Consider the following 16037-nt stretch of genomic DNA (forward strand, 5'->3'; position numbering starts at 1 on the left):
CCTCTAAGAAGTTACATGGTTTGGGCAATTTACTTTAACTTCCCTAAGCCTCAGATTCTTCATCTATAAAATAGAAGTAATACCAGGATGCCTGGTTGATTCATTCAGTAGAGCATTCGACTCTTAATCTTCAGGGTTGTGAGTTTGAGTCTCATGTTGGGAATAGAGAGTTTACTTGGGGAAAAAAAAATACTATCTATTCCACAAGATTCTTATAAGGTTAAATGAAATATATTTGAATTTAGTATGTCCACATATGTTAAACCAGAAACCAGGCATTTTTATAATATTGTCTAATTTATCCTGCAAAGTATTTTTTAAAGGATATTTTAAATGTGAGACTAGCAAAGTGAATGTGATTTAAACCTTTGTGTGTTTTGTTAAGCTTGAAGAATCGAACAGCATGTTAACCAAAGATAATGAATTATTAAGAAAAGAAAATGAAGAGCTAACTGATAAAATGAAGAGGGCAGAGGAAGGTATGTAAGGTTTTGTTTTGTTTTTAAATCATAATGTTTAATCAGAGGTAAATCTTGAGTGATTTATATTGTGTGTTAGGTTTTTGAAATATTTGTTTTCATAGGTTAAATAATTTCTATAGTCTTAAGAATTATCTTAGCAGAATTTAAATATTCTCATCCCCCAAAATTGTAAATATGTGAGGTGATGGATGTCTTAATTAACTCAATAAGAGAATCCTTTCATGTTGTGTACATATATCAAATCATCTTATTGTACAGATTAAATATCTTACTAATTTATATGTCAATTGTATCTTAAAGCTGAACAAAAAATTATTTTAATGAACTTATTAAAAGTGATGTAGTATATACTAATTTGAATAATTAAGAACATTGTTAATTTGGAACACAAATTTAATGTCATATAACACTATATAATTTGTTAACAGAATATAAATTGAAGAAGGAGGAGGAGATCAATAATCTTAAGGCTGCCTTTGAAAAGAATATCAATACAGAGAGAACCCTTAAAACGCAGGTATACATACTCTTTCAGCCTTTTCTATATGTTTATATTTGAATATCATATATTCAAAAGTTAATATTTGCTATTTGTGCACTTTTTCTTAAAACTTAGGTCATAAGGGCAGCCCCAGTGGCGCAGCGGTTTAACGCCGCTTGCAGCCCAGGGCGTGATCCTGGAGACCCTGGATCGAGTCCCACGTCAGGCTCTCTGCATGGAGCCTGCTTCTCCCTCTGCCTGTGTCTCTGCCTCTCTCTCTCTCTCTCTCTCTCTCTCTGTCTCTATGAAGAATAAATAAATAAATCTTAAAAAAAAAAAAAAAACAACAACTTTGGTCATAATATTCAAACTTTTCATTGGAACAAGTAATGTAATTTTCTTTCTTCGTTAAATATAAAACACTTCCTCAGGAAATTGGCTTTCAATTGAGTTAAAAAAGATGTGCTAAAGAGTACTATTCCATTTACATGGAATATAGTACTATTCATATATATATATATATGAATATATATAGTAGATATAGTATCTTCTATATATATAATATATAGTATTCTATATATGGTATATTCATATGGAATATAGTACTATTCATATAAATGGAATAGTACTCAACAGTAAAAAATGAAATCTTACCATTTGCAGCCACAGGGATGGAACTACAGTGTATTATGCTAAGGGAAATAAGTCAGACAAATACACTTATCTACTTGCCACTTATCTACTCTCCCTCCCAGCAGTTTTTCATGTTGCATCTAGATTAATCTTTCAAAAATGCACTTAATATCTGTTGAAAATCCTTCAGTGGAAATTTACTTACCTTTGCATACAGAGACCATGAAGAAAAAGATTGACCTTTATTACATAAAAATTCAACCATAATAAAAACCAAGAAATAGAAATTAAAGCAATAATGAAGTATCTTTTTGGCAAATGGGCACATTTTTTTTTTTAAGATTTTATTCATTTATTCATGAGAGACACAGAGAGAGAGAGAGAGAGAGAGGCAGAGACATACGCAGAGGGCAGGCCCCATGCAAGGAGCCCGACATGGGACTCGATCCCGGGATTCCAGGATCACGCCCTGGGCTGAAGGCAGGCACCAAACCACTGAACCACCCAGGGATCCCAAAATGGGCACATTTAAATAAGATACAATACTTGTATTTGGTAAGAACATAGGAAAGTTTATTTGTAAAATATATGAGGGAGTAAACTATAAGAATAATTAGCAAACACATTTTAATGTGCATATTTATTTGACCCAGTAACTGCACATTTAGGAATTTATCCTATGTAAATAACTCCATAAATGCTCAAAAGAAATATATACAAATATAATTACAGCAACATTATTTTTAATAACAAAAAATTAACCCAACCACCCATCAGCATAGTATTGACAAATCATAATACATCTATGCAATGTAAAGGAGCCATTAAAAATAAATGAAATATATATATAATGACATGGGAAAATAATAGTTCCCATATTTGATATAGTTATCAAATTTAAAAAGCAAGTCTCAGCACAGAATGTACAGCATAGTTCCATTTTTTAATTTAAATGTATCTATAATCAGCTTATATACATAGGGAAAAGTTTAGAAAGATATACACCCAGCAGATTGAAAGAAGAGTCTTTAGTAGAGGTGCACTTTGATGGGTGATACTACAAGGGCTTTTCACTTTCTTCATAATATATTTCTGGATTTGATTTTTCTTATAATGTTAGATTTACTATTAGGAAAACAATACCCATTATGAATCAATGAAATAAATTTTTACTGCATTAAAAAAGTTATGGGCTCCTCATCCTAGATAGGACCATATCCATGGAAATGATAGTGACTCAGATTTTTTTGTGTCTTAGTGGAAAAATCTTTGGGTTTTTTTTTTTTTTTAATATCATTGCAGAAAAAAATACCATGATTTATGTTTTAGTTTATGTAGCTTAACTTTACATGCTTTTAACACTTCTGATTTTGAATATATACAGAAGGGGTTAGCCTCAACTAACATTTGCATTTTCTCTTATATTCAAAAGGACCTCAGTATGGCCTAGTCTGCTACCCTGTCTGCTTACATTCCTACTTGTCCAAAGGAAAATGTTATCTTGGGCCTTTTGTGCGGTTTGATCTGATTTTAATGCCATCCTTGGCTCTCCTTGACTCCTCTCTTTAATACTGTTTCTTCTTTGCTTATCCAACTCTTGCTTGTCTTTTTAAGAAACATATGTAGACACATATGCAGGTATATCAGGAAGCCATCCTTGACCTCCCTAGTCTCAGTTAGGTACTGCTCCCATAGCACACTTGTTTGCCTCTTTTCTTTTTACTTACCACTCTGTACGTTATAGTACAGTATATTGCTTGTTTGGCTCCTCCACCAGAGTAGCATGCCTTTGGGGCATAACTATATTCTTTTTTTTTTTTTTTTTTAAGATTTTTTGTATTATTAGAGAGAGAGGGATGGTCAGAGGGAAAGGGGAGAGAGAATCCCAAGCAGACTCCACGTTGAGTGCAGATCCTGATGCCAGGCTGGATTCTACAACCCTGAGCTGAAATCAAGAGTTAGAGGAGTAAATGGGTGACGGGCACTGGGGGTTATTCTGTATGTTAGTAAATTGAACACCAATAAAAATAAATTTAAAAAAATAAAAAGAGTTAGAGGCCCAACCAACTCTACTACCACCCAGGGGGCCCCTGTATATCTATTTTTGTATCTAGTGCCAATCAGAGTGCTTACATACAAATAACAAGTGCTGAATAATTGTTGAATGATAAATGGGTTTTGCAAGCCTGTTTGGTTCTTACATTTGAACAAGATGAAACAATAATAGGTACCCGTGCTACCGGTTACCATGTCCCACCCTTCATTAGGTTCTTATTCACACATACACAGACACACACATAGACACACATACTCGTGCTTCCTGATTTTGAAGAAAGAAATAGATTTTAGTGGAGATTTAAATTAGATGGCAATGATAGAGGTCTTTACTAATAATATTTTAATATTTTAATAGGCTGTTAACAAGTTGGCAGAAATAATGAATCGGAAAGATTTTAAAATTGATAGAAAGAAAGCTAACACACAGGATTTGAGAAAGAAAGAAAAGGAAAATCGAAAGCTCCAACTGGAACTCAACCAAGAAAGAGAGAAATTCAACCAGATGGTGGTGAAGCATCAGAAGGAACTGAATGACATGCAAGCGGTAAGGTTTATGTATGTGTGTTTGTAGGATTCATTTCTTAATTTGTTATTGCTATTTATACCTATTATCTATTGATCCTAACTAGATTTTTTAGTATAAAAATGCATATTCAGGTTTATAGTCTTCATAACTTGATCATTATTACTCTAATATGAACCATGATCTTGAAAAACTAGAAATATACTGTTGCCTATTAACCCTGATAATTTGAGTAAAATTTTTTTTTTTTTTAATAATTTGAGTAATTTTACCCATGAGCATTTACTTGATTAGAGAGGCTCGTTTGAGAGAAGCAGCCAAGGATTTGCTGCTTTGGCTTTAGATTGAAATTGAGATATGAGTAGGATAATATTAACTATAATTGAGATAAAAGATTTGAAGAATTATAGATTTTTTTGTTTTCTCTAATCAGGACTCACTTTTCAGAAATCAAATACCAATCTTAATTTTTTTGATATTTCCTGGCTTGTTAATAGCACAAAATTGAGAACATGGTCTCTGGACCTAGACTGCTTAGATAAAAGCACTATCATTTATGGTTTTACCATACTGAGAAGCTTTCTCTAGCTTTGAAACTGTTCCATTTGGAGCCATAAGAGTATTTCCTAAAGTTTGAAGAGGTTTTTTCAAAGTTGGTTTTTGTTTTTTTGATGCTTTGTATCTATTTATTTATTTTACAGAGGGAGTGGGGCGAGAGAGAAAGAGAGAATCTTAAACAGGTTCCATCCCCAGCATAGAGCTTGATGCAGGCCTTGATCTCATGACCCTGAACCAAAATCAAGAGTTAGATGCTTAACCATCTAACTCAGATTCCATCCCCAGCATAGAGCTTGATGCAGGCCTTGATCTCATGACCTGAACCAAAATCAAGAGTTAGATGCTTAACCAACTGAGCTACCCAGATGCCCCAGCTGCTTTATATTTAAAAAGTAAAAACAAAAAGTTTGTTTAAAGCAAGGAGAAAAGGAAGTTACCTAAGCAATGTATTATTGAGGAAGAGAACTTGAATTTTTACAATTAAGTCAAAATCTGTGGTAGTGGGATATTTGGGTGGCTCGGTGGTTAAGCATCTGCCTTCCACTCAGGGTGTGATCCTGGAGTCCTGGGATTGAGTCCCACATCGGGCTCCCTGCATGGAGCCTGCTTCTCCCGTTGCCTGTGTCTCAGCCTCTCTATTTCTGTGTCTCTCATGAATAAGTAAGTTAAATCTTAAAAAAAAATCTGTGGTAGTAAGCATTCATGAAATTTAGAGTAAGTTTTTAGTGATAGCAGTTTTAGATTCTTTATCACTTACAGCTCCATTAATTCTTAATTTCTTAATGTTGGAAATTTGATATTGATTTTTTTCTATTATCTTGTTATTTTTCAAAAACAGCAATTGGTAGAAGAATGTACGCATAAGAATGAGCTTCAGATGCAATTAGCTAGCAAAGAGAGTGATATTGAGCAACTGCGTGCCAAACTTTTGGACCTTTCCGATTCTACAAGTATTGCTAGTTTTCCTAGTGCTGATGAAACTGATGGAAACCTTCCAGGTAAGAATATTTCCATTACTTCATTCAGGTTGCTTAAATGTCATGGAAATTAGTTACTTCTTTCATTTAGCTTTCTACCCTTTGTCATTTTTTCCATGAATCCTTAAGAAATTTATGTTTCTGAATAGCCAAAGTCTGATTGTGTTTGCATTTTACAGAATAAAAGCAGTCAGAACAAATCTTAGGCTATTAAAATAAATCTGAGAGGCTCTACCTGAATAGAAATCTGAAGAGCTTTATGAACCTATGAACACCTAACTACATGGTAAAAGTTAAAGCTGCTGCTTTCACTGTTTAAAGAAAATAACATGTTTTCATGAATAGCAGCTCTTCAATATTTAATGTATTTTTTGTTTTATGTATTTTTGTGCAAAAACTAAAACCTGTACTTGGAACCACAGCCGCCTATATAGGGACCTTTCTTATAAAATAGTGATCTTCTTTGGTCAGACTTTAAGTTTCAAATTTAGAGAAATATATAAAAGGAATTAAGAAATGCAGTGAGGGGGCAGAGTCAATTAAAGGCAAAAGTGAGTATCTAGGACTTCAGACTTTCTTCTGTCCTTTCTCCAGTAGAGAATCAATTAAAAATAAGCACCCATTCTTAGGTTGATTGTAGTGTAAGTTATAGTATATTTATATCTTTTTAACAGAGTGAGCAATACACATAGGGTCAATTTAGAAATGAATAGATTATAAATAATTTTTAAATGCATTGCATATTTTAAAGGTATAAATATTTATATACACATACACATCTGACCTATTACATATCCTTAGCTGAAGGTTTTGGAAGTTTTGTTTATATGGTCATAAACTTGAAAATCAATTTTAATTTGTGTATTTCCTGAATAATGTTTGAATAGAAAGATATTTATAAAGCAGCATATTTTAAAGAGATTCTTTTTTTTTTTTTTAAGAGATTCTATTTTAACAGATACTGGGTTTTTTGAGAATTTGATATAAAAAATTTGATAGACTACTTAGAAAATATTATTTATTGCTCTCAAAGACAGAGGTGAATTTAACTCTTACTTGTATACCGTGTCATCACTGCCCTCTTTCTTTTGTGTTTTTGCTAGCCCCAGTCAGATATCTGAGAAGGGCAGGGAGTGAAATTTCTTATTACAATGGTCAAGGAATTCCTTTTGTTTTCCCATTATTGGTTCTCTGAAATCTCCTGCCTCTTGAGAATCCAATAGGTGCATGTCCTTTATCAGAGAATCACTTTGGATTTAACAAGAACCTTTAACAAGTATAACTTTTAGGGGTGTTTGGCTTCATTCTTTCAATTGTTGAACTGAAAATTGTAGCTTAGAGTGCCTCTTCAAGCTATTTCTTAAGTTATTTATTAAAGGAATTCTTACTCCATTTAGTGGAAGTTAAATATCCTGACCAGGTTTTTTTGTCTTTATTTCACCCTTCCCTTTAACTTTGATTATAATGTCTTATTATGTATGCCTTGGCTTTCTTTGTATTAGGTTAAACATTTCAGAGACATTGTTGGTAAATATTATTTAGAAAAATTTAAATTGAATGAAGAGTTTAGGGGACATCTAAAGAGGAGGAGGGTAATGAGTTTTTTCTTCCATTCTGGCTCACTGAAGAAAACTAAACTCAAAGAATGATCAGATGGTTTGATTGGCAAACTTAAGTTGGGGGTCCATTTAGATTTCAGAATCCTGACCTAATAAATCCACATAGGAATCAATCAGCAAAGAAATTATAAAATGTTGCTCCTGGCTCCATTCTATTACTTAGAATAACAGTGTATTTTCAGAGACTTTGTTGCTAAGGTTTTCTAAGTTCAAACCAAGTGAGGGGAAAAAATGATACTGGTAGCCATTCTTCATTGCTATAAAAGGAGACCAGTTAGGTATCTCTTTCTCTTATTACTGTGCTCTTAGTCTTAAAACTTTACATTCATAGATCTCTATAGTGCTAACTTTCATACTGTAGGTAGAAAGTAACGGATAATCTATCAGTGGGGTTTTTTTTATCCTTTTTTGTGTCAGATATTTTGTTAATAAATTGAAAATCTATTCTAATTCTGCCATTTACTAGATAGGTAAAAATGGATATTGGCAAATAAAGTTTAGGTTTTGCAATCATAGGAAGAACCGTTAAAGAATTTTGATAGTCGTTCTTTTTATTTTTTTTTTTAAATCATTTATTTGAGAGAGAGAGGAAGAGCACAGCAGGGAGACTGGCAGAGGGAGGGGGAAAAGCAGGTTCCCTGCTGAGCAGGGAGCCCCACGCGGGGCTCAGTTCCAGGACCTTGGGATCATGACCTAAGCCAAAGGCAGGTGCTTAACCAACTGAACCACCCAGATGCCCTGGTAGTTGCTCTTAATTTAAGAAAGTTGCTTATGGGATCCCTGGGTGGCGCAGCGGTTTAGCGCCTGCCTTTGGCCCAGGGCGTGATCCTGGAGTCCCAGGATCAAGTCCCACATCGGGCTCCCTGCATGGAGCCTTCTTCTCCCTCTGCCTGTGTCTCTGCCTCTCTCTCTGTGTCTCTCATGAATAAATAAATAAAATCTTTAAAAAAAAAAAAAGTTGCTTATGATTCAAGTATCTAAAATTTTTGAAGATAATGACTAATGATTAACTTAGTTTAGAAAATTAGTAAATTAAACTACAGGCTGGGACGCCTGGGTGGCTCAGCAGTTGGGCGTCTGCCTTTGTCTCAGGGCATGATCCCGGGGTACTGGGATTGAGTCCCACATTGGGCTCCCTGCATGGAGCCTTCTTCTCCCTCTGCCTATGTCTCTGCCTCTCTCTCAATCTCTCTCTCTCTCTCTCTCTCTCTCATGAATAAATAAATAAAATCTTTTTTAAAAATAAAAATAAACTACAGACTGAAAGGGGAGAACTTTGGATGGGATAGATTTACTCAACAGTTAAAGGCCTTTTGAAACATGGATCATATTTTTAGTTCAGTGAGATTTTTTTTTTTTTAAAGATGGATTTATTTCTTTTAGGGGGAGAGAGCACAAGTGTGCATGTGGGCAGAGAGCAGGGGGAGGGACAGAGAGGGAGACAACCAGACTCCCCACGAGCAGGGAGATTGAGGTGGGGTTCAATCCCAGGACCCTGAGATTATGACTTGAGCTGAAACCAAGAGTCAGATGCTTAACCATCCAGGCGCCCCGAGATATATTACTTTTTAAGTAGTTGGATGGATGAACTGATAATATGATTTAGTTACAGATTTCATCATTCAGTATAAAGATTCTCATTTAATTACTATGTATATCTAGAGCTAAGCCTCTGTAACGGTCTTAGTTGGCATTATGTCCTTAATGAGATGAAATCTCTAAGTTTCCCAATTCTAAAAAAGCTTAGAAAAAAATTATGTCGTATAATCTTTGAAGTTCTTAAAATCACTTTTATTCTCCTAATTCTTTCATGTCTTCATCCTCCTTTTTGTTCTGTAGCAGGTTGTGGCCTAGCTACTGTAAATACAGAAGTTACACTTGGGTTTAAGATTTGCTTATTTCCTCGATGACAAAAAGAGTAACATGATAACTGCCTCTCCTCCCTTGTTCTTACTCTTTCCTTCTTTTGGAACCATTGACCAATAATCTGAAAAGAATGTAGAAGTAGATGAAGCACCTAGGAAAAACACTGATATCAACACTCTATTAATATTCATTATCTCATGGATTAGCTGCATCATTCTCTCCGTCTATGTATTTTAAATCTGTAAATAGTGAATTTCTTAGTGTATCCAAGTATTTGAGTATATGAGAGCTTCTGAATGCCCAAATCTAATCAATAATTGGAGATAATGCATCTGAATTCTTGAGCATTGGTTAATTTCATTTTTATATCACTCCTGAATAAAAAATTTTTTGGATGGTTCCTTAGCTCTGTTTCTTTTTTTATTTTTATTTTATTTTTTTTTTAATTTTTATTTATTTATGATAGTCACAGAGAGAGAGAGAGAGGCAGAGACACAGGCAGAGGGAGAAGCAGGCTCCATGCACCAGGAGCCCGATGTGGGATTCGATCCCGGGTCTCCAGGATCACGCCCTGAGCCAAAGGCAGGCGCCAAACCGCTGCGCCACCCAGGGATCCCCTTAGCTCTGTTTCTTAAGCAGTGTATGTTTACCCAAGTAAACTTCGGTAGTCTTCAGCAGTTAGCTTTGATGTGTAAACTGGCTGTATTGGATATTGACTTATATATATATAGTTAATCTCTATGTCTCTTATTTGGGTAAAGGAATCAATTGTTGATATTGTAATGAGATACATACCTACATTTTTTTGGTAAGTTAAAATCACTCTAAAAACCCGTAAGAGCTGGAGCCAAGTTGTTTTGTACTTTGTACATTTTTGTGTACCATATTATTTATGGTAATCTAGAGTTAGAAGTCCTCAACATTTGTTTATCTGGAGCTGATTTCTGTGTTTGTAGTACAGAAGATGAAATTTAAAACTTTCAGATTGCCATGTAGGTCATGGTTTTAAAGGAGGTATACATGTGTAAAAAATAGTATGTTACCTTGTTTCTAAGACAGGAAGTAAAGGAAAATAAAGTATTTCCTAAGTAAAGGAAATAGGTTAGTATATATTTTTTAATTTATCCCTAAGCTTTAGTTCATCTGTTTCTCTGAAGGGAGTTCACCAGGAAAAACTAAAATTCTCTCCTGTAACACCATTGTTTTAAATTGGCAGACTTACATATCCTGAACACCTTTTTTCAAGTTCCAAATTTCTTCATTTAAGAGCAAATATAAAATTAGGCTTATTTGAGTCATAAAATGTCTTTGACGTACAAAATTCTCTAGGAAAACTGAAATGACAGATAAAGTCAAAACACAACAGTCATTGAAAATATATTAAAGAGAACACTGGTAGGTTAATCCAAACCTAGAACCATGAAGCATTAATACTTTTGGCATTTATTCTCATAGAGAAATAACTGGGGGATAGTAGTATTTGGGCATACACAGTTTTATATAAATGTCAAGATTTCAATGACTTTCACATCTTTTCTGTGAGGAATTACTGGTATTAAATGGAGGAGTAAGAGCTGCAATTTGGGGTGCACTAAAGGGAAACTTTCCTAGCAGTAACTTGTTGCTTTCGTAAGATAGAGTGTTTGTGAGTGATTAGGAACCTTCTGCATGTTATTTAATATGAAACTGCCCTTTGATTTTTAAATCATAACCATTATTTACAGAGGATGACTTTAACTGGCTAATGTGGAAAAAAATAGAATTGCAAAATAATCAGTTTTTTGTCAAGTACGTACCTACTCTGTATGTCAGATGTCTTGGGCATATAAAAATAGTGTTAGGATATGGTCCTGATCTTTAAAAACTTCAAGGCATTACCTAAGGAGAAAAAATAATTATTGCTAAACTAAATAAGAGCACTAAGAAAAGAGTTAAGAGAAGAGGAAGATCATTTTACGCTGAGGTTATCATTATTTTCTCCACCTTAACAACTACAATTTAGATGAAGGGAAATAATAAAAGCAAAGGACGTTAGGTGCATGGAAGAAGTTGGAACAAGACAAATATTACTTCCAATTCAATTAGCTGCAAGGCTTTTTAGTTAAAGGATAGAGTAGCATTGTGTTCTAGGAACACAAGCTCAGAAATTAGCCTGCCAGGGTAAACTACAGGTTTGACAAATACTGATATATACCTTTGAGCAAGTCAGTTTACCTTCTAAGCCTTGGTGTCTTCATTTGCAAACGGAGAATGATAGTAAAGGCTATCCTGTCCTGTATTCATAGAAATATAATCTCATATATTCATGGGATAATACATAGGTTAGATGTGAGATATTACTTGGAAAGCACATATCAAACCATAAATGTTCAGTAAATGTTACCTATAATTATGATGACTCTAAGGCAGATGTTTAACAGTCTTTAAGTTATGTGGAGAAGGGCATTATATATTCCCATTAAGGTCATGATTTGAGCATTATACTTGAAAATTGGCTAGTTTTCTGTTTTTTTTGTGTTTCAAATATGAGATAGAGAAAACAATTAAATGCTCTTATCTCTAACTTGATGTAAAATAATCATTTCTAACAGAATCCTTTTTTCTCCAGATATTTCTAATAAACATTAATTATTTTTAAAAAGTAACAATATTTATTTTGAAATGCCTTGATTGAATTCATTAAGGAATTTCTGGTATTCACAAACTTGTTAAAATATTAGCAGCTGACCAACTCAATTTTATGTTCTTTTGCTGTTTTTTAAATTCTGGTGTAACATACTTAAAAGACTTCATTTATACCTCTTTAGTTTGATAAGAATTACAATTGGATTTAACTCTAGAATTAAGTAACCCCCCCAACCAGATTTGGATTAACTTTATTGAAATTATTATAGGTGTTTTACCAAAAAGTTTATCAGAATATTGTGCTGAGAAAACAAATAAAATGCTTGTCTCTTATTCTTTATATCTAGTTGATTCTGCCTGCATTCCTTATTTATTTATCTTCTATTCTTATCTTCTGTGAGTAATAGGACCCTTCTCTATACTTTTGCTTGCTCTTTCTTGTGTAAATCATCGCTCTGATTTGTTCCACTTGCTGCATTTTTTTTTTTTTTGCTAAATATTTTATGAGTGTTAAATGATATTTAAAGTCTTCTGTATCATATCCCATTTAAGCTGCAATCCATTCCAGTCTTGCCTGGCTCTTGAGGGTATTGTTTTACTTCATACTTTTATAATTGAGCACTAAATGTTAATTTTATGGGAAATTGGCTTGGAATTTTTTTCTGCAATATTTGTATGGCCATTAAAGTTGATTTGTGTGATTGAAGCATGGAAGAGCAAATTGTAGCACTTATTCATTTAGCTGTGTTCAAATGCCTGTTGCTGCATGCTGTCAGACAACCTGTAATAGTTTTTCCTCTTGTTACAATGAGACTGAATACTGTATGTTCTTTTTCTCCTAGAGTCAAGAATTGAAGGTTGGCTTTCAATACCAAATAGAGGAAATATCAAACGATATGGCTGGAAGAAACAGGTATTATATGCCTCTTTTTTTCTAATCTGTTGTATATTTTACTTTTAAAGCATAGAACTTGTATTAATTGCTCTATTATTAACATTAATCTTAGATGCAGTACAATATACTTTAGACATAAATGGCAAGTATTGTGCTTATCATTTTAAGCCAATATCGCTCTTATATGTCTTCCCCTTTCTTTCTCATTTCAGTATGTTGTGGTAAGCAGCAAAAAAATTTTGTTCTATAATGATGAACAAGATAAGGAACAATCCAATCCATCCATGGTATTGGACATAGAGTAAGTTGCCTTTGGTTGAAAATTCAAATCAGTTAAATATTAACTTTATGATAATTATTTTTAGACTTACAATTTAGGGTTTTTTTTTTTAAGATTTTATTTGCTTATTAGAGAGAACATGAGCAAGAGGAGGGGCAGAGGGAGAAGCAGACTCCCTGCTGAGCAGGGAGTCCAATGTGGGCTGATGTGACCTGAGCCCAAGGCAGACACTTAACTGACTGAGCCACCCAGGTGCCCCTAGACTTAGAGTTTATATTTTGTTATTTAAATGACGTTACCTACTTTTCTTACAAGTTTTAAAACTTTATGTTAAATCTTCAGCCAAATGCAGGAGGGAAATTTTTGCATAGCTGATTCATGTATTCTAAAGACAGATTTTTTATTTCAAGTGTTTTTTGGTGTTAGGTTTGTTTTTGTTTGTTTGTTTTTGGTGTTAGGTTTTGAGAGCATCTCCAAAAGTACTGTATGTATATGATTATGCAGTCACTGTTAAGGAAATGTGAATATATCTTTTGTTTTTAATATTAGGTCACAGAGACCTTTAATAAGCTTAGGGTTTTTCCTTTGTATTCATTCTTAAACTATTTCGTTAGCACTGCAGACTGTATCATCATAGTGCTAAAGATTGTACAAGGATAAGTAAGATGGTTCCATATTTAAGGAGCTCACAGGTAGTAGTAGAAAAGGTAAAACATGCAACAAAGTATAAATTCAAAATGATATATGGTGGGTGCTATTCATGAAAAATATAAACATACAATGAAGAATTGCCATTCCTTTGGAATTAAACATTTATGAAGTCCATAATAGCTAGAGTGTAAAAAGAATTAAGCAACTACCAGAGGGTACTGAAATTTTATTTCCCAGCTTTTTTCTTTTTTCAAGTATAATTAACGTACAGTGTTATATTAGTTTCAGGTGTACAGTATAATAAGTCAGAAATTCCGTACATTACTCAGTGCTCATCACAAGAAGTGTAATCCTGGGCAGCCCCGGTGACTCAGCAGTTTAGCACCACCTTCAACCCAGGCCATGATCCTGGAGACCTGGGATCAAGTCCCACATCGGGCTCCCTGCCTGGAGCCTGCTTCTCCCTCTGCCTGTGTCTCTGCCTCTCTCTCTCTTTGTCTCTTTGTGTGTCTCGTGAATAAATAAATAAAATCTTAAAAAAAAAAAAAAGAAGTGTAATCCTAATCCCCTTCAACTATTTCTCCCATCCCCTCACCCACCTCCCCTCTGGTAACCATCAGTTTTTTCTCTGTTTTTAAGAGTCTGGTGCTTTTTGTTTGTCTCTTCTTTGTTCATTTGTTTTTTAAATTCCACGTGAGTGAAATCATTCAGTATTTGTCTTTTTCTGGCGGATTTATTTCATTTAGTATTATACTGTCTAGCTCCATCTATGTTATTGCAAGTGGCAAGATTTCATTTTTTATGGCTGAATAATATTCTATTCACTTTATGGTTATATACTTGTGTTACTTTCCTATCTTGGCTATTATATATAATGCTGCAGTAAACACAGGGGTGCATATATCCCTTCAAATTAGTGTTTTCATATTCTTTGGGTAAAAATCCTATAGTGGAATCAATTACTGGATCATATGGTAATTCTATTTTTAATATTTTGAAAAACCTCCATACTGTTTTCCATAGTGGCACCAGCTTGCATTCCCCCCAACAGTGCATGAGGGTTCTTTTTTCTCTACATCCTTGCCAACATTTGTTATCTTTTATATTTTTAATTCTAGCCATTCTGACAGTATAAGGTGATATCTCATCGTTGTTTTGATTTGCATTTTCCTGGTGATTACTGATGTTTAATGTCTTCTCATTTGTGCCATCCGTATGTCTTCTTTGGAAAAGTATCTATTATGTCCTCTGCCTTTTTTTTTTTTTTTTAATTTTACTTATTTATTTGAGAGACAGAGCAAGTAAGAGAAAAAGTGAGCACGAGTGGCAGGGACAAGTAGAGGGAGAGAGAGAAAGAGAGAGAGAGAGAAGCAGGCTGCCAGCTGAGCAGGGAATCCAGTGCAGGGCTTCATCCCAGAATCCTGGGATCATGACCTGAGCAGAAGGCAGATGCTTAACTATCTGAGCCATACAGGCACCCGTCCTCTGCCTATTTTTAATTGGATTATTGGGGAGGCTGGTGTTGAATTTTATAAGTTCTTTATATATTTTTTCTATTAACTCCTTATTGCTTATATCGTTTGCAAATATATTCTCCCATTCAGTGGGTTGCCATTTTGTTTATGGTTTCTTTTGCTGTGTAAAAAGCTTTTTTGTAGTGTAGTCCGTCCCAATAGTTTAATTTTGCTTTACTTTCCCATGCCAGAGGAGACCTATCTAGAGAAATGTTTGCATGGCTTATGTAAGAGAGATTACTACCTGTGTTTTCTTCTAGAAGTTTTATGGTTTCAGGTCTCACATTTAGGTCTTTCATCCATTTTGAGTTTATTTTTGTGTATAGTGTAAACCAGTGGTCCAGTCTCATTCTTCTGCATGTAGCTATCCAGTTTTCCCAGCATCATTTGTTGAAGAGACTTTTTCCTGTTTTGTTTTCTTGCCTCCTTTGTCATGGATTAATTGATCATAAACACATGGGTTTATTTCTGGGCTCTCTATGCTGTTCTGTTGATCTATATGTCTGTTTTTGTGCCAATTGCATACTATCTTGATTTCCTAATGTTTTAAAGAAGCATTAGCTGTGAAAATTTGGAATAATACATAAACACCAATATTAAAGACCTCATCTTTCAACTTTCGAAAAAAAGTTCAGTACTTTCAGATTGATGAAAGCTGGTTGTTTTATCTTTTTTATTGAGGCATAATTTTTATTTTTATTTTTTTGAGGCATAATTTTTATATAATAAATGCATACATCTTAAGTGTTGTATTCACTGACTTATGACAATTATAAACACCTATGTTTCGATCACCCTAGAAAGCCCACTTATACTCTTTTCAGGAGGGGGAAACGGTCATCAGAATTTTATTATGGAGTCTTGCCTATTCTAGA

General features: G+C 34.0%; 1 protein-coding gene across 3 annotated transcripts in view; it reads left to right on the forward strand.

The window, feature by feature from the left end:
* The window catches only part of ROCK1 (Rho associated coiled-coil containing protein kinase 1), a 138320-nt gene that overhangs the window by 116875 nt on the left and 5408 nt on the right, over nt 1-16037 (forward strand). For all 3 annotated transcript variants that reach the window (XM_025429354.3, XM_025429355.3, XM_025429356.3), the window contains exons 24-29: nt 386-479; nt 911-999; nt 4010-4198; nt 5574-5733; nt 12665-12735; nt 12930-13018. In XM_025429354.3, coding sequence (XP_025285139.1) covers nt 386-479; nt 911-999; nt 4010-4198; nt 5574-5733; nt 12665-12735; nt 12930-13018 — 692 coding nt within the window. The remainder of the gene's footprint in view (nt 1-385; nt 480-910; nt 1000-4009; nt 4199-5573; nt 5734-12664; nt 12736-12929; nt 13019-16037) is intronic.

Source organism: Canis lupus, chromosome 7, assembly GCF_003254725.2.
Source record: "Canis lupus dingo isolate Sandy chromosome 7, ASM325472v2, whole genome shotgun sequence".
NCBI lineage: Eukaryota > Metazoa > Chordata > Mammalia > Carnivora > Canidae > Canis > Canis lupus.